Consider the following 22,150-nt stretch of genomic DNA (forward strand, 5'->3'; position numbering starts at 1 on the left):
TAGGTAAACGTAAATTGAAAATAAAGAAAATATTCCATCAAACAGCAGTAACATTTTAGAGTATTTCAGTCAGTTTTTCTTCTCCACTTGTGTTTGGAAAATTTTATATGGTTGCCAAATAATATGAAGTTATTTTCTTTTTAATTTTATTTATTGATTTAGAGAGAGAAACATCAATCTGTTGTTCCACTTATTGATGCATGCATTGGTTGCTTCTTGTATGTGCCCTGACCAGGGATCGACCCCACAACTTTGGCATATCTGGATGATGTTCTAACCAACGGAGCTACCCAGCCAGGGCAACATGAAATTATTTTCTAATTTTAAATTGCCATCATGGAAAACTTGAGAACATACGACTATTTTACATAAATTTCTAGAAATGAAAGTGTTAGATCTGAAAGATTTAGGCTTTTTTTTGTTTTGTTTTGTTTTTAATATATAGCTTTAAATTTTTCTCTGAAATTAAAACTTGCCCATTAGGTCTCATCAGTAGAGTGTCCTCTTTTCTTGATGCTCATCTACACTCAAACCAGTTAGATAATTGAAGAATTATATCTCATAATTTGAACGGGTTATTGCTAAGGTTGAACTTTCTGTGGTTATTATTGGCTGTTGGGGTTGTTTCCGTTGAGTTACTCTGTACATAGTGTACATAGCTTCATAGTGTCTCTTTCTGTTTGTACGTGACACTGATTAGCTCACTATATTCTCTCAGGGAGCGTGGCATAGTGGCGTGGTCCTAGCTCCTCCTGCATCCCTCATCACATTAATTTCCTAGCAGTTAGAAAGCATTAGCTCAGACAAACCTTTGGTAAAGTGTAAGCAAAAGCACAAGATGAAATGCCAGGTTAGAGGGGACTGTAAACTATTCCTTATGTTCTAGCAACAAGTATTTATGGAGTTTTCTTCAGGCTGTAATTAGATGGACAGCATCTTTGCAGGAAAATGGTTTTATTTATTTTTAAATATGTGCTTATTGATTTTAGAGAGAGAGAGAGAGAGAAGCATCCGTCGGCTGCCTCCTGCACACCCCTTACTGGGGCTCGAACCCACAATCTGAGCATGTGCCCTGACCGGGAATCAAACCAGTGACCTTTTGGTACATGGGACGATGCTCAGCCAACTGAGCCATGCCAGCCGGGGCGAAAGTGATCTTATTTATTTTGCCCTCAACTGAGGATGTTTTTTCCATTGCCTTTTGGGGAGGGGAGGGAGGGAGAAACATCGATGGGGGAGAGACAGATAGACTGGCTGCCTGCCGCATGTGCCCCAACTCACGGGGAGGGGGGGACATGGAATCGAACCCAGGACCCTTCCATCCTAGGGCTGACGCTCTGACCACTGAGCCAAACCAGCTAGGGCAGGGCAAAAATGATTTTAAAAGTTTTTCCCTAATTATCTTTTGTTGAAAAAAACCTAATGTGTACTTTTATAACATGTTTATATGTTACTAAATAAACATTAAAGTTATGTTGGACTTAACTCTTGATTTAGTTGAAGCCAGAATGTCTGGTACATTGAGTCAAATGAACAAAAGAAGAGGAAAGACTGTAGAATTAAACATTCTGATATCTGGGTCTATTGGGGGAGATTTGAGCACCAGCCGGACTGTCCCTCTGTGTGTTTCTTTTTAAAGTCTAGGGGAAAAGGGTAGGCGTAGTATTGTATTGAAAGAGATCCTGAAAGGAAGTATTGTTTGAGGGATTTAAAAGGTTGAAAAATTTACTTAGACTAGTATATAGTCTTCTAATTCTTTTCACTGCTTTGACAGCTCAGTTTCAGAAATCATAGGTTCAATGCCAGTAACTTTTTTTTTCTTACCTGAGTACATTTTTCTGTTGCTTTTCAGAGAGAGTGGGAGGGAGAGAGAGAAACATCGATGTGAGAGAGACATGTTGATTGGTTGCCTCCCGCACACCAACCTGGGGCCAGGATCAGGCCCACAACCGAGGCACGAGCCCTTGGCTGGAATTGAGCTGGGACCGTTCAGTTGGCAGGCCAGCACTCTAATCACTGAGCCAGACTGGCCAGGGCCAATGCCAGTAACTTTTATCTCTGCCAGTTGTTAGTTTCTTTTATGACTTTCTAGAAATTTCTATTCACTAGGAGCCAGAACAGATTCACTCACAATTTACATTAGACCAAATTAAGCTTCTTTGTTTTGTAAAGTGTTTTTTTGTCTAGTGAAGACTATAAACCAAATATTTCAGAATCATATTTATCATGATTTCATCATGAATAAATTAGGAAACTAGAAGCAGGGTGAGAGTATGTTGTTAGGTGAATTTTAGCTAACTGGCAGTGTCCAAGGAAATCAGATATGGCCAGCCTACAAGTAGATCCTGTTCTTTTTAATTTTTAAAAAAACCATTGAATTGGGAGGAAGGCATATAAAGTAGGCTCGTTAAATATATAAGTGGATTGGAATAGCTGCTACATCAGGTAGCAGAAAATTATTTCCAGACAGTCAGAAACCAAAATAAAAATACAGTTATGGAGATTCCAGTGAAAACAGTCTGAGGCTTTCAGTTGATTATAGATGTAAGTTAACAATGAACGAAGCACTGTTTTTTAAAAAATAATAATGTGCGGCCTCCTTCCCCCAGGCATCCACATTCTGAATCCTAGAACCTGTGAATATGTCTTGTCTGACATGGCAAAAGAGTTTTTGCAGATGTGATTAGGTTAAGGAGATGGGTTAGTTATCCCTCATCTCGATGAGCCCAGTGTAATCCAAGGGTCTTTCTGAGAGACAGGCAGAAGAGTCCAAGTGACATGGAAGCAGCAGGGTGAGGGAGCAGAGGAGACGTTTCACCAAACAGTACCACCCTTGCTGGGTGCTAAACGTTATGTCACAACCACTAAGCTCATTTTTATAATCCAGTGTATATCTACCCACAGTGTAAAAAACTGCCCTGGGTTATCGCCAGGTTTCTTCCTCTTTCAACACAAGGACGGGTAGCGGTAGAATAGCGAGCTGCCATCTGTTGCAGACTTACTCTGTGCAGGTGCTGCTTTCAGTGCTTTTGTATGTATTGTTTGAGTTAATTCTCAAACTTCCTTAAGTAAGTAGGTACTGTTATCCTCATTTTACAGGTGGAGAAACAGTTTCTCATAGCTAGCGAGGGGCAGAAACAGGATTCCCCAGGCAATTGATTATTGAGCCTGTTTGCTGATCGTTATTCTAACAAAAATTTATTGTTTTCAGAAATTCAGTCACCATAATCTAAAGTTTAGATTACCCCTGCGTTGTATACTTCTGAGAGATTTCTCAACCAACATAGGTGACCTTGACAATGAACTCTTCTTTATTTATGATTATTAAATTGCAGCCTTGCTGTACATTCAGGTAAGGACTCATTGCATTTTCTCTAACTTTTTTCTGGGTCATTTTACCTCAGTGCCACTTATTTTTTTTGTTATTAAAAAATCTTTGAGTCTACCCCCTTACAATTATATTTTAGTATTTTTTACTTTTCCATTGGGTCTAAACACATTTTTTGTACTTCGCTGTATAATCTTTATAATTTTTAATATCTGCACTATTCTGTGTTAATGTTATTAGAATATTAAGTAATTTCCTTATTGTTAGGTACTTATTGGAAGGAATTCGAACTTTGGGAAGTGGTAGGCTGCAGGTTGGATTTACTGTTAATTAGCTTTATGACTTTGAGCGGTTTCTTGAACTTCTGTGCTTCTGTGCTTCTGTGTTCTCATCTGTAAAGTGGAATTATATCTACCTCACCATAAAAGCTATTAGTTTTTCTATCCAAATAAGTAGTGTCAATCTACATAGTTACTATAATAAAGTATGTCAATTTCAGCATAAGTTCTGGATCGCTATATCTAATGAAGGCATTGATCTAAATGAGGGGACCTGTGTGATGAGTGTGTGCCTTGAAGAAGTCAATGAAATTGTAGTAACATTTATTGAGCTTTTAAAAGGTAATTTTTTAAACCTCCAGTTTTGAAACTCCTGTATCTGCCCAATAGTGTTTTCCTTCATAAATTATATCAAATACAAATTTACAGTTTTAAGATTTAAGAAAGACCATTGGTAAAGGACAGTAAACAGCTTCTAAATAGAAACTTAAATGTGATGGAAGCCTTACAATGCTAACAAGTAAGAGCCATTTTAAGGATGGTTATCTGTGAAGCTCTGAAAGATGACTGTCTCTTCTTCGTGTCAAATGCTGAGCTTACACCACCAAGCCACTTACTAGCTATCAAATAGTTGTTGAATGAATGAAGAGCGGTCCAGTATTGCGTTTCTGCTTTCTCCGGCCACTTATTCCTTAGGCAGTTGGGCTTTGGAATCACTTTCAAAAACTGGTATCATATCAGCCACCTAATTGTCAAACTGAATGAACAAGGTTTGGTTCGCATCCTAATTAACCTCACAGCATTTTACCATGCAGATGCCTTTAATTTCTGGCATTAATCTTGGTGTTTGTTCGTGCAGCCCCTTCTCTTTGCCACATTGGCATTTTTGATGTGTGCCCTGGCTAGGCATCTGTTCCTGGCTCCCTTCTTACTGTAGGTTCCTCTCACCTGTCCTCATGGCTTTAATTATGTGACCTTTCAGTTTTTAGCCTCGATATCTCTTCTGTGTTCAAGATCCACATTCCAGTCTCTGCCTGGACATTTAGTAGGCATCCCAAATTAAGTCAGTATGTTTCATTATACTGTCCCTTGATCAATACACTATATAGACAGGTATGGGTGCCTGCTTATTATTTTATCTGTACTCCCCATCATAGTCAGTGGTCTCTGCATGTGTATGTTTAGTTGGTTAGCAACATTGTGTAAGGGTATGAGTATGCTCTTAGGGATTGTGAGCTTTCAACAAATTTAAGTTGAGACCATTCTCTGGACATCATCCAAAACAGGTGTAGCAGCATCTGTGTTAGTTGTTCATACAATTAAATAAAATAACGTACCACCAAACTCAATTCTTCCTTGTACATAGCAGGTGCTGAGATGCTGGCTGCCCCTCTTCCCGTGTCGTCTTTTCTTTATGGAGGTAGTGACACCCTTCCTCTGCCTCTCAGATGATAGCACTGAAGGTTCTCTTGCTGGTCTTTTGCCTGAAGGATGGTTATACTGCTCTGTGGTATAATTGACAGTATTTTAACTTTTAAAACAATTTGTGATAATTTAAATATATAGACTGTGTGGGGTATTTCATCAGAAGATACATTGATCTGTTTTGTGAGCTCAGTTGGCTGCTGCTGTTTTTTTTTTAATATGGCAATTTACCGCTGAAATGATGAAGTCTTGTTTGGGACATTAAGTGAGTATTATATTAGCTCTGGCTTAGACTTCATTAAAACGATTCTCTAAGCTGGGCCGGAGGGGCTCAGTGGTTGAGCATTGACCTAGGATCCAGGAGACTGAGGTTTGATTCCCAGTCTAGGGCACATGCCTGGATTATGGGCTCTATCCCCAGCCAGGGGGGGTGGTCCATCAATGACTCATCATTGATGTTTCTATCTCTCTCTCCCTCTCCCTCCCTGTTTCAGAATTCAATAAAGACATATTCAAAAAATAAAATAATTCTTTAAGCTTTTAATGGCTAGAGTAGTAGTTCTCACTGTTGCTCATCTTTAATATCCATATATAAATTTTTTTGCATCGCCTTTCGCTGCTTTAAGGTACAAAGAAAGAAACAGAACAGTAATGAACAACTGTCCTAATAAAATTTGTAATTTAAAAATATATGTTGTATATTTCATGCAGTATTGATATATATTTTTTATTTTTTTCTGTTTTATATTTTTAGAATTTGTATTTAAGTTGGATTATTTTAAATTTTTGTCTTGTATTGATTTATGTAATCGCAAAGATTACTATCCTTTCTAATTGTTTTTCAATTAGTCACCATTCTCAAGGAAAATTGTTATGTTGGTAAATAAAGTAATAAGGAACCATGACCTTATTTATTTAGCTGTTGCTTTTTAAAAAAATGAATTTCTGTGTTAGTATCTCTGTTTCTTCTCCTTTCTGTATCTTAATATTATTTGTGGAAAAATTCTACATTTTAGGATATGTTGCCAAGTAGGGCTCTTTATTCCTCTGGGAAACGAGACTTGTTCTTTAGGCTAGCTTCTTACTAGTGGTCTAGTCACGGTCTGTATCTTGGGGGTTTCATATTTGAACTAGTAACATTAATTGGGAAGAAATGGAAATCTGATTCACATATGGTTAATAATGCTTATTTCAAAATATCCTTTTAGAAATCCCACGTTCTCAGTGTGTGCCTATGATTAAACAAAACAGAAACAACAATTTAAGAAGCTAGGTATAAGCATCTTAATGTCAGGATTTTATCTTTATAACCTGTGGGCTCTCATTATGTCTGGGTTGTACTTAAACTCTCACAAAATCTCTGTGAGGTGTGGATTGAAATTACATTGAATATGAATCACACTATTGCCACTTTCAGTTCAGGAAAATGGTGTGTTTGTTTCCATTTAAATCATTGTTTAGTTCTTCAGTAGAGTTTTATAATTTTTTTCTGTTATGGGTTTTGTAACTTTCTTAAATGTTTTTACCTTTTTCTCCTTTTTCTGCTACGTTTACTGTGCTCTTTCCCCATTGTGTTTCCTAAGTGGCAGTGCAGGCATGTAGGAGCGCTCTTGGTTTTTCTTTACTGGCCGGATTTTTTAAATTTAGTTCCAAAAGTTTGTTACTCTTTTACTTAATGGATTGCAGATATCTTTGTAGAACTGGTGAATTGGCCTCTAATTTTACCTTTATTTAAAAATAAATTTTTTTGCTTATTTTTTTAAGCTCTTTTCACTTATGGATATGAAACCTCCCATCTCTCGAGCCAAAATGATTCTCATCACAAAAGCTGCTATTAAAGCCATTAAGGTAAGAGTAAAATAAACATATTTAACTTGAAAAATGTTTTTGAGATTTTGAAACTGTTACTAAACATGAGAAGTAATCTTGTGAATTTGCTCAGGCCTTAGCCAAGGAATACCCACCAGCTTTTGCAAAGGTACACAGTGATGATAGAGTGTGGTGCGTTCCCACTGTAGTGCTGTTTCAAAATGGGGTTCCCCTTATTTGTTGTTATGAGTATTTACCTTGCATATTTTTCCATCTTTATTGAAGTGTAATTAACAAATAAAAATTGTATGTATTTAATAATATATAGTAAAACATGATGATTTGATACATACACACTTATGGTGAACAGTCAAGCTAATGAGCACACCCAGCCCCTCTTGGTGGCCTTTTGTGCGTGTGTAAGGCTAAACAATGTGAATTTCTTTATTTCATTTCATTCATGTTATAAATCAGGTGAGTCTTAGGTTCATTTTTATTTAAAAACAAAAACTTAGGCTCCATGAAATTAAATTCCTTACCCAAGATCACACCTAAATAAGTGACTCATTTTAGAAATTGCATAGTTTAGTTCTCATTCCATTGTTCTCAGCCCTCTCAAAGTTGCCTGATTACTGCTTTATGAAGATTTATTGGTTAAAAAAATCTAAGGAAAAGGCCTTCTATTTGGGGGGTAGAGGTTGTAGATTTGTACTTTAGTTAATTCCTGATTTTTTTCAGTTGTTGACTAGATTATTTCTGGTGGTTTATTCAGTATTATCTTTTTGTTGTTGTTTATTAGATTCCACATATAAGTGGAATCATATATATGGTATTTGTATCTTGAGAATTATTTAAATTACGCAGATTTTAAGGCTTTGAGTATTTTCTTATTACATTGCAGGAAATGCAGAAATATGTAAAGTGGACAATAATTTTCTTTTAATTCTTTTCAGCTTTATAAGCATGTAGTTCAAATAGTAGAAAAGTTCATCAAAAAGGTAACTATCCATTTAATTCTTACCTCATTTTAGTTATTTTCAGAATTTGTAATTTACTTTGTAAATTGTAATTTGGATGCTTGTAAAGCCACTAACAAAAAAGTTGTTGCTGCCGGTTCTTTTTAATCTCTAGAGGGTTTTTAAAGAAAACAAAACCACTTCATAGCAGTGCTGTTGACTGAGTGGGAACACGAGGGAGGCAGGGAGGCGAGGCCTCAGCAGCAACTCCCAGGGCTCTGACTGGCAGGATTCCACCCGAGCCTCCTGCCTCCTGCCCTTTGCCCTGTTACTCCGTCAGCATTTAACTCATCTGGAAGCATTTCAAATGAAAGCACTTTATAAAGTTTTCCCGGCTTTTCCCTGCTCCCCCCATAATTAAATCATTTTCAGTTACAGTGCTAGTGTGTTTTACAACCGTGTGATTAGCACGTGTGTGTCTCAGCAGAGGACCAAGGATGGAGGCTTAGGCATCTTTGTGTCGCCCCCCCCACCCCCGTCCCCCCAGCCTGGAGCTGTGCCATGTAGTGCAGACTAGTAAACATGTATGGAGATGGCTCTGGCCCATGGCCTTTGAATAATGGCTGAGAGAGAAGCAGTCAAAGTGCAAATAAGTAAAATGGGGGGAAATTTAAACTACCTGCATCCCCCCACCCACCCATACACAGGTATTTACATTTGGGTCTGCTCCTGTTTTATTATGTACATGTACACCAGTAAAAGGGAAAGCGGACCCACACTGATTGGTACCTGCTTTCCCCACTGGGTTTATCATAAACGTTTGCAACATGCTCTATCGCATGATTGTCTCCACCGTCTACTCAGCTGGTTTCCTGTGTGGGACGTTTCACTCCAGTGGCTGGCCTGTGGAAAAAATAGATGCATTGTAATTGGTTTTCTTAAGATATATTTCTAGACGTAGAATTGTTGGATTAAATGAGGCTTTGCTTCTATTGCAAATCACCTTCCATAAAGATTATACCACTAGAATGAATGTGGGTGTCTGTTTCTCTATTATTTTTATCTTTTCCATTTTATAGGCCAAAAATGATCTTTCCTTTTAGTTTTTGTTTCTCTGGTACTGTGCTTGAACAGAATAAAATTGATATGTTGTTAAAATTACCTTTTTCATCATTTTAAGAGGTAAAAATTATTTTTTTGAGCAGGATGAGTTGGATTTATATTGGAGTGGTTTAAGGATTGATAATGTTGATACTGGGACATTGTTGTGGGAGGTAGAGGGATCAGAAATGGTGTGGGAGGTAGAGGGGTCACAAAAGAGTGAAACACGGAGGTCTGAAGTATCAAGAGAGTGGCAAAAAGGGAGAGGGAAGGAGGGAGAGCTGCAGCTCCATATAGACTGGGCAATTTGACAACCTGGCCAGTGAGACAGCTAACCATTCAGGTAGTTTCTAAGAAGAAAGAACCATTCCTGTACAGTTCCTTAAGTGGGTATCAAGCTGTGATTTTGCTTTTCTTGTATTGACTTTATATCTTTATCTTTATAGTGTAAACCAGAATATAAGGTTCCAGGGTTATATGTAATCGACTCAATTGTACGACAGTCTCGTCATCAGTTTGGAACTGATAAAGATGTTTTTGGGCCAAGATTCTCTAAAAACATAACCGCCACATTCCAATATTTATATCTTTGTCCATCTGAAGATAAGGTAGAGTTAATAACTTTTTGATTAAAATGTATTGTTTTTATTTATATTTATCTGAATCTATTTAAATGTATTTTAGATATTCGAAACCTACTGGAATATTAGAAAGATAATCATATAGTAATCTCCGAACTTGAAACAAAACTCAGGTTTTTTCTCATATATATCTTTTTTCTTGTCAAGTCCTTTAGGAATGTTGTATTGTTGAAATATGAAAGCACCATTTTGCTTTAAAGAAGACATTGTTGGAAAGATTTACTTGTAGTTGAGTGATAAGGAAATTCTGTAGTAGAGAAAGGCAGGGTTCGTCTCAGATGGCTACTTATTCCAGAGGAGAGAGGGATGGATGGCTTTATCCAGCGTACAGAGGTGCGCATGCACGAGTGGTGCTCATTAGCAGGCAGGCTGCAGTTTTGACTCCTCACACTTTTAGCTCGTTTCGTCACGCCTGGACCCCAGGAGGTGAGGGCAGTGTACTGGTGAGCTTGCTCCAAGGGATGAGGAGTGGAGGTATGCAGTAAAAGCAGCATGTGGATCTCAGTGTCATGGGCACTGTGCTGGAGGAGTGCTCTTGTGGGAAAGTGCACAAGAGAAGAGCATCGTTCCTCCAGTAGGAGATAGGGTTATGCCCTAAATACCACATCTTCTCTGGGTCTCCTTCACATTTTCTGTTCACAAAACAACTTAACCTGTCCATTGCTGGCCAGCTTCTTAACTATTGTAATGGTTATAATCATCCAAAAGAAATTCTTGAATTCTGTTAACTTTTTTTGGTCAGTGATGGGGTTTCTTTTTAACCATGAATAGAATATGAAAATTTCAGATACATTTCTTTATTAAATAATCCTGTTTCCTTTGATTCTGTAGGTTATATTACTTTTCTGTTCTCTTTTTTCCTTCTCTGTTTCTTCCTGTAGGTTATACTAGTAAAGAAAGGCTGATCAGAGTAGTTTAACCAGGCTATGATTCTGATTACAGATTTCACTTTCCTGTTTGCAACACAGACTTAGTATGGAAAAATTGGCCTAGGGTTCTTTTGTGGGGGTTTTGGTTTTTGTGGGTTTTTTTTCTCTTTTGTAAGGTGTAATAAATTATTTATGCAAATATTTATTGTATATTCATGTTTTCTCACACATAACAGAGTAAAATAGTTCGTGTGCTGAACCTTTGGCAAAAAAATGGAGTGTTCAAAATTGAAATTATCCAGCCTCTTTTGGACATGGCAGCAGGAAGCAGTAATGCTGTCCCTGGAGCAGAAAGTGTCACTAATAATGAAGGTAAGGCCAAGTGTGTCTATGAATTAGAAAATGGGATGGCTCTCTCCATACATGAAATGTTTGGCGTCTGTTTATATTGGTGGAATTTTTTTCATGAAAAGGAAACGAGTTGACATTGAGGAAGGGATGGTCTTCTTTCCATAATTATTTGTAATGAAAATACTGCTCTTCCAATACTTGTTCCAGTATAGACTCTGGGATCACAATTTATATTTTTACTATGTGTTAAACTGAACAGAATGTTATTTTGGTAAAGAAGCTTAATGGAATGTAAAAAAGGAAATTTTGCAGGTTAAAGTTTTCTTAGGCCTTAATGAATGACCTTTTCTTTTTTAGGTTCACCTCCACCTCCGGTTAAAGTTTCTTCTGAACCCCCACTGGCCACTACAAACTCTGTCCCAACTGTACCACAGCTGCCCAGCTCTGACGCTTTTGCTGCTGTGGCCCAGCTGTTTCAGACAACGCAAGGTCAACAGGTAAACTGCCCACCCAGATTACATTATGGTTTGCAATTTGATACTATTGCAAGTTCTTTTCTTTTCCTAATGATGAACACATTCAAGGAAGGAAGTAGTTCTACTCTCCAGCTAGAAAAGCCTTGACTAGGAATGTAGTGGTTTAGGAATAATTGGGGGGGGGGGGGGGTGGAAAACAAGGAACAGCTCAGAAAGGGCAGTGCCCCTTGCAGAGAACTTCAGAGCAGCTGAGTGGCCAGTGTTGCTCACAGTTCTGACTTTTCGGACTGATTTCAGAATTACTTGAATTGAAGATGACTTTTACATTTTCTAATAAACATATTTTTACCTTGCTCACAATTCAATGTATTTCTCTTCCTTTTGACCATTATTTTCTACCATTGCAGTTGTCAGCATACATTTTTAACTTTAAGCAACACACGCCGTATCCTTGCTATATTAACCAGTATTGAAATGGTGATTCTTTTTTCTAGTTTACTCTGTGCCTATGCTATTTGAGTCCTTTTTTTTTTTTTTTTTTTTTAGTAAAATGTCTTTTGATACAGTGATTATGCTTTGTTTAGGTAGCTTATCAGTTTTCCCATTTTTTTAGCTTCAGCAGATCCTTCAGACTTTTCAGCAGCCTCCAAAACCACAGTCTCCTGCCATTGACAATGCTGTGATGGCGCAGGTTCAGGCCATCACTGCTCAGTTAAAGACGACGCCCACGCCACCCCCTGAGCAGAAAACCACTGCGTTCGACAAGGTATGCTCCTCTCACACAGCCACCGAATTCATGGCACTCGGGGTGTGAAGGTTAGCCCTTCTCTAGCGTCTCTGTGGGTTGTTTGTTTTGTTGTTTTGTGGTTTCAGGGATTCCCCACGGTGTCAAAACATTGATGATTCTATTCTGGGTATAAATGTAATATATCTCATTGCAAAAATTTTCAGTAAAAAAAGAAATAAAGGACAGAAAATAGTAAACAGTATAAACAAGACCACTTACTATTAAACCCCATACTTGGGGATAGCTGCTGTAACATTTTGCTGTGCGTCATTTCAGAATTTATCTCCTTGGACGTGTGCCTTTATTTGGTTGTGGTATATATACACTGTTTTTAACTTGCTTGTTTTGATCTTAATTACCTCATCCCATTTTTGTTGTTGTGAAGGTTAATAGACTTAGACCCACGTTTTCACTGAGTGCTTGTTAGGCATATTCCATTCCATGGACACATCCCTGTCTAGCCATTCTTCCTTCAACAGACCTTAAGTTGCCTCCCCAGTTTTTGCTATTAAGAAACCTTAGTTACCACACCTGTACGAGGGCACTGCTCTGCTGGGCCTCGGAAGGCATATTTAAGGGCAGCCAGGAAGGATATAGTTGTGCTGGGTAAGCACAGCTCAGAGCTCCTGGTGGAAATGTTAACCCTACAACTCCACTCTTGTCTCATATTTATGCCTTTTCTATCTATTTGGTTTATGGCTATATAAAATTTTATTTAATTTCACAGATTTCACTGCAAAAAACACAAGTTTGAAGATCCTAGAAATAACTTTTAAGTTCAATCATCTGTGAGATTTGTGATTTCTTTCCAGCATTCTGATTGTAAGATAAAGAGCTTTTATTGAATCTTACATAAAATATGCTGGTAGTCCAAATTAAGACTCCATACTGCAAACACTGTCATTATATCCTGGTGATTTATTTATTTATTCATTTTTATTGATTTTTTTTTTTTTTTTTAGAAAGAGAGAAAGATTGATTTGTTGTTCCACTTATTTATGCACATTCATTGGTTGATTTCTTGTATGTGCCCTGACCTGGGGTTGAACCTGCAGCCTTGTGTGTATCAGGACAAGGCTCTCACCCACTGAGCTACCGGCCAGGGCTGTGTGTTGGTGATTTATGAATGACCTCTTTTCTGAAGAAGGTCGGATACAATTTTGAGTGAAAAGGCGTACGTGCATGAGGGGAGAACACACGTAACACTGAGTGCTCTAAACCATTTCTCTCTGAAGATTCGTGTGCACATTTCAGAACTATTTCCATGCAGGTGATATAGGTGAACTCTTAATACTTTGGTTTTCTCCTCTGTTTTGTGTGTTGATCAGGAAACCTCTTCCCACCTGTTTGTTTGTTTGTTTTTTGTATTTTCTTCTAGTAGCTTTATATTTTTGTTTTTTGCATTTGTCTCTTAGGTTCTTTTGGAACCTACTTTAGAATCTGGTTCACAGTAGTTAAGTTTTTGTTTTTAGAAAGAACTAACTCACCCTCACTGTAAATTCTCCTGTGTCTATGCCTTTCTGTCCCACTGTTCTATCCCACCAATATGTTTGTTTTGCATTATAATTTAAATATTTGCAACTTACATATCGTATTTTGTTTCCAGGTGTTGTGTCTTCCCCTCTTTCCCCCCAGATTTTCCGTTGCTATTCTTGAGCGTGTGTTATAGTCAGGGTTCTCCCGGGAATCAAGCCAGTTTTATACACACACACACGGGAAGGAGAGAGGAAGAATTTGGTTGATTTTTAAGGCATTCGCTCATGCTGCTGTGGAGGTTGGCAAATTTGAAATTTGTAGGGCAGACTGGAGGCTGGAGATTCCAGTAAGAGTTACTGTTACAGCCTTGAGCCTGGATTGTGACAAGCAAGGTTTCTGTGTTGCCGTCTTGAGAGTTCCTTCTTCAGGAAACCTAAGTTCTTGTTCCTGAAACCTTCAACTGCTTTGGTTGGGGCCCACTCCAGTTATGGAGGGTATTTCTTTATTCCGAGTCCACTAATACAGATGTTAGTCACATTTAAAAATGTCTTCACACCAGCACCTAGATTAATATTCGACCAAACAGGTAGACACCATAACCTAGCCTAATTGACACATAAAATTAACCATCACAGCATACTTTTCCAGATGAACCTGAGCATAAATTTTAGAACTTACGAATTTATGGGTTAAGAAGTATTGACACTTTTTAATGCAGTCTCCATATATTACAGTGTTTTTTCATATATGTTTTGTACATTTGTTATATTTATTCTTGGCTATTTGTCATTTTTCATGTTTAGTGTTTCATATAACACTTCATTTGGTTAATGATGCCATAAAGCAAAACTTGGTTTCTATTTTATCTTGTAATGGTCATGGTATTTAAATACCTAGCCTTCTAGTTGGTTCTCAGATTTTGTAGGTAGCTGCTCTTTTTGACTTTTCCTCTTCCACATCGATGCCTGTTTGTTTTTCTTTTTTAATGTACTAGTAGCTAAGGACTTCCAGGAAAATGCTGAATAATAGCAATGCTAGTGGTATCTGTAGCTTGTTAATTTGAATTGTAATCCCTCTAGTGTTTTACCTTAAGTGGGATGGTCAATGTTTGTCTTTATATGAAGTTTAGAAAAAGGAGGGCCATGCTTTTCCTATGGCTAAAAATGTCTATTTTAAGCTAGTCGAACAGGTTGACTGGGGACAATTTGTTTATTTCAGCTGATTCATAAATCTTCAGTTTCCTAAAAAGCAACAAAAATGTGGTTTTGGATGAATCTCTTTGTAATTTTTTAATTGCTTCAGATCTTTTCCCAGAGCAATAGGTATAAATCTTTAAAACTTTTAAAGAACAGCCTGGCCGGGCATGGCTCAGCAGTTGAGCGTCAACCTAGGATCCTGGAGACCAAGGTTCAATTCCCAGTCAGGGCACATGCCTGGGTTACAGGCTCAGTCCCCAGTAGGGGGCTTACAGGAGGGAGGCAGGCAGCCCATCAATGATGACTCTCTCATCATTGATGTTTCTGTCTCTTTCTCTCCTCCTTCCTCTCTCTGAAATCAATAAAAATATATTTAAAAAACAAAACTTTAAGGAGCATATTTATATGTGATAAACTGCAGAGATCATAGGTTTTGGTTTTTGTAGACAATTTAGACCTGAGTTTTAAATTTGACGTTATCCTGACACTGAGTTACTTAGATATTCAGTGTGCACCACTGTAAAATAGCGATGATAGCACCTATATTTTATTGCTGTGAGGGTTAAATAAGCTGATGTGCGTAAAACAGCAGGATGTCTGGGCTGTGTTGAATTGCTCAGTTACAATAAGAACTTTTACTCACATGGCCTAGAATTACAAAGAAACACGTGATCTCCCTTCCTAATCTAGAAACCTCCTATTCAGTAAAGTTGTAGCAGAACTATGGCAGAACACTGCAAATTGAGGAATTTGAGGTGGGAAATCCATGAGCAGAATGGACACAGCTTAAGACGGGATTGCTCGTTGGATGCCGGAAACTGGGGCTTTGAAGTCGAAAAGACCAGTGTCTATATCCTGAGTCTACCATGCACTAACTGTACCATCTCAGTTTTATTTCCAAATGCTCCCACTTTTTTTTTTTTTTTTTATGAAAGTTTCTGGTAATCTGAGGTGACCTGTGAAGTTTTAAGAAAGAGGCTAGTGCACAGGTGGTGAGACTTTCTTGAGCATGCGGTGATGGACATTTTTCTATGGGCGTTTATAGTGATTGGATGAGGTGGTCTTGCATTTTGTACATTTTACAGCCTGCTGAAAATGTATACCATTGTCATGTTTGCAGAGTTCCAAAGGTTTTGGTCTGGGAACATGACTTTCAATAAAATACTTACATTGCTAAGTTAACAATAAAGTAGACACCTAGACGGTGGTCAGAAAACACTGTTTACAATTGGGGAAGAAAGGCAGAGCAAAAACTCTTCCAAATGGCATTTGTGTAAAAATCATTTGTCTGTGAACCAAGCTCCTAGGGGCCTGTGGGAAAATGAGATCGTACTTGACAGCGTGGTGGGATTAGAGATGATGGAAACATCCATTGTTACCAAGTTTTTGTGCACCGAATGCAGTTGAAATTTTAAAATGGAATACCCACATACCTGTTGCAGAAGCTACTTGATCGATTTGATTATGATGATGAGCCAGAAGCTATGGAAGAATCAAAGAAAGAAGATGCTGCTGCTGCCGCTGCTGCCAGCATGGCCTCTGCTGCCCCGCCTGCCGCACCTGCCGCTGCTGCCCCACCCGCTGCTGCTGTGCCTGCTGCGTCTCCTCCACAGGCACCCTTGTAAGTCTCGTTCCTCTGGACATGTGGCATTGGTAGCGTTCCTGAGGCACAGCGTACGGAACATTGAGTAGCAAGGCCATTTCCCATATACAGTCATGGTCTTTTTAAATATTGATATTTTGGGTTTTCTCCTGTATGGGGAGGGAATCCTGTAAGATTTACAATAAAAAATGGCTTTTATGTGGGGAATAGTGCTCAGTGTGTTAGTTAATATATAGGCAAGTAGATGATCAGTAAAATGTTGTCAGTGACTCCTGGAAAACATTCTTTATGCTTCTGTATAAACGTAGCCAGGAATCTCATGGGTTTTTACTGGTTAAAAGGATTACTTTGTACTTTTTCAGCGGATTTCCTGGAGACAGCATGCAGCAGCCAGCATACCCCCCACATCCAAATATGGATCCGTTTCAACCTCCGATGATGGCGATACAGCAGGATCCAGTGCACCACCAGGTACAGGTGTTTTCCTTGCAGCTGCGTTTTAATAACTGAAGATGTTCATTCGAGCACATGGGTTGCACTTTACAGACTCCTGTTCCGCTGCATGATTGGATAATAGTACTACACCTGCAGTAAGAGCTGTTGGGCACATAACTGATTTGAGTTGCCTTTTGCTTTAATTAAAACAAGGATGCTAAATATTACATGCTCATAATATAATAATAAGTATATTTGTTCAAGTAGTTTAGAGAGAGACCATGGCTCTGTTTCAGGGAACTGGCCTATTAGCTACCAACCCCACTGTGCGATGAGATGCTTTAGAGAGAGGGCTTCCAGCTCTCAGTGTGCGGGAACATAGTTTGAAATCTCTCTTGAGGAGCATAGCACCCAGGAGAATTGCAGGGAGTTAGTAGAGATTCGTTCGTTGGATTCATTTTAGTAAATCCTCTAATTCAAAGTTTCCTGAGCTTGACCATTCATTTCAATTAATGGGGGCAGAAAGGGGCATTTTCAAAATGCAAATCTGCGCCCTCTGGTGCCATTGTGAATCTAGAGACCCTGTTTTTAACTCTGCGGTGATTCTGTTGTACAGCTGGTCCTGGAAAGTAATACTCGATGACCTTAGAAAGGGTTTAAGAAACCTACTCAGACTGGATTAATTTCCTTATTCAGTCCAGTTTATACATTTGGTGATGTGAAGTTGATGCTGTGATTTTAATGATTTGTTGAATGAAGTTTGAAAAGTATTTTATACGCCTGTTTAATATATGAAGGAAACCTATGAACTTGTTTCCAAATGTTTAGCAGTTCCTGAAAGTTTATAAATAATTTAGAAAGAATACTTCTTTTGTGATATTATAATTATACTTGTAAGTGTATTGACATTGGAATGGCACATGCAGAAATATGTTAGGTTGTGGTTCACTCTCGTTATATTTGAAATCCTAAAAGTAGACATGTTAGATGAAAGTCTCCTTAGAGTACATTTTTTTAAAAATATATTTTTATTGATTTCAGAGAGACAGGAAGGGAGAGGGGGAGAGAGATAGAAATCATCAATGATGATCCCCTGCTGGGGATCAAGCCCGCAACCCGGGCATGCACTCTCACCGGGAATCGAATTGTGATCTCCTGGATCATAGGTCAGTGCTCAACTGCTGAGCGATGACAGCTGGGCTAGAGTACATTTTTTAAAGAATGAACCTAGAAGTCAGTCAGTGCTTCTAACCACTTTCTCCTGAAAATCAGAGTACCTCTGACTTTAAGCACTGTCACATGGTTTCCTCACATAAATGAAGTTATGTCTTTAAATCTATAAAACCCAAACCTGTGTGTTCATAATTGTAAAATGAGTCATAGGACTTTTAACCTGTATATACTTGAATATGTAACAGTTCTCTGAATAATGATTATCTGTGGAAATTGTTAATAACTGTTGTGTGTTGTAGTTTTTCCTTGATAAAAATTTATTGAAGGTATTTTAGTTTTATATTGAAGTAGGGGTTTTAAAATTTACTTTTGGTAGCTATTACTTAAAACCTACTCGTACTCTTTCTTTAAAAACAAAGGTTCCACTTCCCCCTAATGGACAAATGACGGGATTTGGCCTTCTCCCCACACCTGCGTTTCCACCCCTGGCGCAGCCAGTGCTTCCTCCGGCTGCCCCTGTGCCGCAGCCATTTCCGACCCCGTTCCCGGCCCCCAGCGAACCACTTGCGCAGAAGGCACATCAGGTAAGGCTCCACTCTTGGTATTGATTAGCTGTGGTTGCCTCAGCTGATGGTCAGGTTCCTGCCTATTTGCTTGTCATCTGCATGTTTTAATATGGAGAAAGACTCTTACCTTGGGCACATGTTAACCCTCTCTGGGCCCCCAAGTTTTTCATCCATAAAATGGACATAATATTACTACCAATGTCAGTAAGGCCCTTGAGGGCTAACACAAGGTACAGAATGTCTAGCCAGCCAGCGCCTAGTGATGGATTATTACAGCATTGTAACCTACACGAAGTAACTTCCACATAGCCTGCCAAGTAATGCATTTCTTCTGGTCTTGTAAACCATACAAAAAGTATTTCCCACTGAAGGCCACTGGTCGTTAAACGAGTAGTTTGGTGTCAAGTAACCAAGAGAGACGTGTGTCAGAGCGAGGGGTTGACCCGGCGAGGGGACTGCTGTACACCTTGTTGACAGTTTCCACTCTCCTCACCTAATGACACTGTCTGTTTTGTTTGTTTTTAAAGGAAATGAAAGTAGAGCAGCCTTGTATTCAAGAGGTTAAGCGGCATATGTCTGATAGCAGAAAGTCAAGATCTAGGTCAGCATCCAGGTAATTTATAGAAAATGTTTTCCAGCCGTATGTCATAGGCGGCATGGAGTTGGACTGGCTCCAGGTTGGGTGAATAAAATAGCACTTGTGTATTTGTGTGTCTGTGAGAGAGTGGGAGCAGAAGTGCTTTAAAAATTCTAAGGTCATTTATTCCTTTTGAGCTGCTCAAATGCCTATGTACAGATAGCATATGTGGAATTATCAGAGTTTTGTATTAATAATTCTTATAATAATATGATTCCTTTATAAGTCTATCAGCCAACAAAGTGGAAATATATTAAGTAATACTATAATTGGATTACATTTTTAATTGCTGAAGACTTGACTGAGATTCAATGACAGTTGTGCAGTACAGCTCAGTGGTAACAGCATCTTACACTGCTGCTGTACACTGAGTCGCCGATGGCTTTAGCACTGCGCTGACTACTAGAGCCATTGGCAACAAGAGGCACTATCATAAGCTGTCAGCTTTCTGTCATTTAAAATACAGCCTTGCCCGGCTGGCGTGCCTCATAGGTTGAGCATCGACCTAGGATCCAGGAGATTAAGGTTTGATTCCTGGTCAGGGCACATGCCCGGGTTGTGGGCTTGATCCCCAGCAGGGGGCGTGCAGGAGGCAGCTGATCAGTGACTCTCATCATCGATGTTTCTCTCCCTTCCTCTTTCTAAAATCAATAAAATCATATTTAAAAAAAATAAATAAAAGTCTTTCCCTGAATTCATGTATTAAATTACCTACTTGTATTTTTAATTTTTTTTTACAATTAGTACATGCGTACATGTTTAAAATTTTTCTTCATACACTATTCATTCTCCCTCCTCGTGAAAATATTAGGTCACCAAAAAGGAGGCGCTCTCGATCTGGTTCTAGATCTCGAAGGTCTCGTCATCGACGTTCTAGATCTCGGTCCAGAGACAGGCGCCGACATTCTCCTCGATCTCGATCCCAAGAAAGACGGGATCGAGAAAAAGAAAGAGAGCGCCGGCAAAAAGGCCTTCCTCCAGTCAAGTCAGAAACTGCAAGTGGTAAGTGAACCTCTACATTCAAACTTCCTGCATTGTTTTTTCGTGTCATGGGTTTAAAATGTTTTCTGTTAGCAATATCCTACTTTATCATGTCTCATTTGTTCAGTGTATGCTCTTGGATTTGCTTTTGTGCATTATAAGTGTATGTTAAGCCAGCTGCAAAGCAGCAGTGGGGAGTGAGTGTGGGAAATAAGAAGTCTGGCTAGGTCTCATGTATGATGGAAAGGTTTTATTTTATTTTTTTCCGGAATAACTAATATCTTCTTACTTTTATAGAGATTTCCAATTTACAGATTGTATTACCTTGAGTTATTTTTCTGAATCTCATTATGTGCTTAAAATATGTTTAGTAGAGTGTACTCTGCATCCATAGCTGCTATTGAAATTTTAACTTACATGACTAGGGCATGTGTAAAACTCCTGACTCTGTAAAGCTTATTACCAGGGCATAGTGGGTAAGAGACACATGCTACACACTTGACAGGTGGGAAGGGAACAACTACACATAATGAACAAAAGCTCCCAGTTGCTGGTAATCAAGAGTTAGGATCAAGTCTTAGATCTGTTCACAGAGGCCAGTTTTCTCTAACTCTTTTGTGTATTCTCTGTCGTAGTTTCAATTCTGGAAGCAGGACCACAGTTTTCTAGAATTTTTAAATGTGTATGGGATTTGCTACTCGAACCTGAGGTATCATGATGTCACTAGTGCATGTTTCTGTAGTGTAGTGATTTTGTGTGTTTATGATGATAATGTTACTCTCAGTTTGTAGCACCACACTCTGGGTGGGACAGCTGGACAAAAGGACTACTCAGCAGGATGTTGCCAGTCTCTTAGAAGAGTTTGGTCCAATTGAATCCATTAATGTGAGTATTTATTAAATTGCTTAATGACAGTTGGACAGGTGTGATTGTCATTTTATAGTTAAGGATTGGGACTTAACACTTGCCCAGGTTTTCTAGACAGTGTGGCTAGAGTTTAGGGTTCTGAGCCTCTGTTTAGCATTCTCTGTATTTGACCACAACTTTGATAACCCAAGTTTAATTTAAAACCCTTTTCTAGAAGTCTTCATGTAATAAAGCTTAGGGGACTGTAGGCTCATTAATAACTGGCAGTTAGTTGAGACCAAACTTAAATTGCTGGTTTACAAGTTACTTAATCTCAGGTGATAGAACACTGGTTTGACTGGGGAGATGGGTTAATGTTTGGGGTTGTTGGAACTGGTTACTTAGTATTATATCTTGTTCTTTACTTTTGTGTGATTATATTTTATAATATTGGAATGTTTTGGAGCAGATGATTCCTCCCAGAGGTTGTGCCTATATTGTCATGGTTCATAGGCAAGACGCTTACCGTGCCCTTCAGAAGCTGAGCCGAGGAAACTATAAAGTGAACCAGAAATCCATAAAGGTACGTTTTAATTTTCTACCTGAGAGTTCAGTTTTTTAAACCGTAATTTTGGACACAGGCATTTTGTATGCATCTTTAAAAAGAGATTATCTGCTAAAAGTTAGCAAAAAAATTAAACGTTAGTTCATAGCAAAATTTTGATATATCTATATTTTTTAATGTGGGTAGAAGAGGTCGTCAAAGGTTTTTAATTAATTGGGACTTTAATGCCATTTAGTAAAATATTTTATCTTGTTTCAGAAGTTTTAGATTTTAAGTTTATCATCTCACCTTAGAACTAACTATGAAAAATATTCAGCAGAGATAAAGATGCAGATACCTGGGTGTTCTTCCCTGAGGGCACCACAGGCAGTGTTTCCTCGGTGTCACACCACTGTTCTACTCTTGGGTTTTGCCACAAAGGGGTTTGTCTAATGCTGACTAATTCTAAGATACCTAAAACTTTCTAAAGCAGTCCCAGTATGATGGGTCCTACAGGGAAGTTTGCACTTTCCCTAATAAATCTTTTTCTTTTCTCTTAAGTTTTATGCTGGCTGGGTTGGAGGGTGGTGGGTGGTTGGAGGAAGTGGGTAAGGAGGTGGTGCCAGGCAAAGTCCCATTCCAGGAGAAAGAGATAAATGGGTCATCAGTTTC

General features: G+C 38.6%; 1 protein-coding gene across 3 annotated transcripts in view; it reads left to right on the top strand.

Annotated features, from left to right (window-relative positions):
• The window catches only part of SCAF4 (SR-related CTD associated factor 4), a 55,449-nt gene that overhangs the window by 13,295 nt on the left and 20,004 nt on the right, over positions 1-22,150 (top strand). For 2 of the 3 annotated variants that reach the window (XM_087818488.1, XM_087818490.1), the window contains exons 2-14: positions 6,796-6,879; positions 7,794-7,838; positions 9,344-9,505; positions 10,644-10,779; positions 11,116-11,255; positions 11,848-12,000; positions 16,136-16,314; positions 16,659-16,767; positions 18,324-18,488; positions 18,998-19,083; positions 19,919-20,109; positions 20,873-20,973; positions 21,404-21,517. In XM_087818488.1, coding sequence (XP_087674614.1) covers positions 6,796-6,879; positions 7,794-7,838; positions 9,344-9,505; positions 10,644-10,779; positions 11,116-11,255; positions 11,848-12,000; positions 16,136-16,314; positions 16,659-16,767; positions 18,324-18,488; positions 18,998-19,083; positions 19,919-20,109; positions 20,873-20,973; positions 21,404-21,517 — 1,665 coding nt within the window. The remainder of the gene's footprint in view (positions 1-6,795; positions 6,880-7,793; positions 7,839-9,343; positions 9,506-10,643; positions 10,780-11,115; positions 11,256-11,847; positions 12,001-16,135; positions 16,315-16,658; positions 16,768-18,323; positions 18,489-18,997; positions 19,084-19,918; positions 20,110-20,872; positions 20,974-21,403; positions 21,518-22,150) is intronic. The other variant, XM_087818489.1, reaches the window with a different exon arrangement.

This window comes from Miniopterus natalensis, chromosome 6 (genome assembly GCF_054644295.1).
Source record: "Miniopterus natalensis isolate mMinNat1 chromosome 6, mMinNat1.hap1, whole genome shotgun sequence".
Classification (NCBI taxonomy): domain Eukaryota; kingdom Metazoa; phylum Chordata; class Mammalia; order Chiroptera; family Miniopteridae; genus Miniopterus; species Miniopterus natalensis.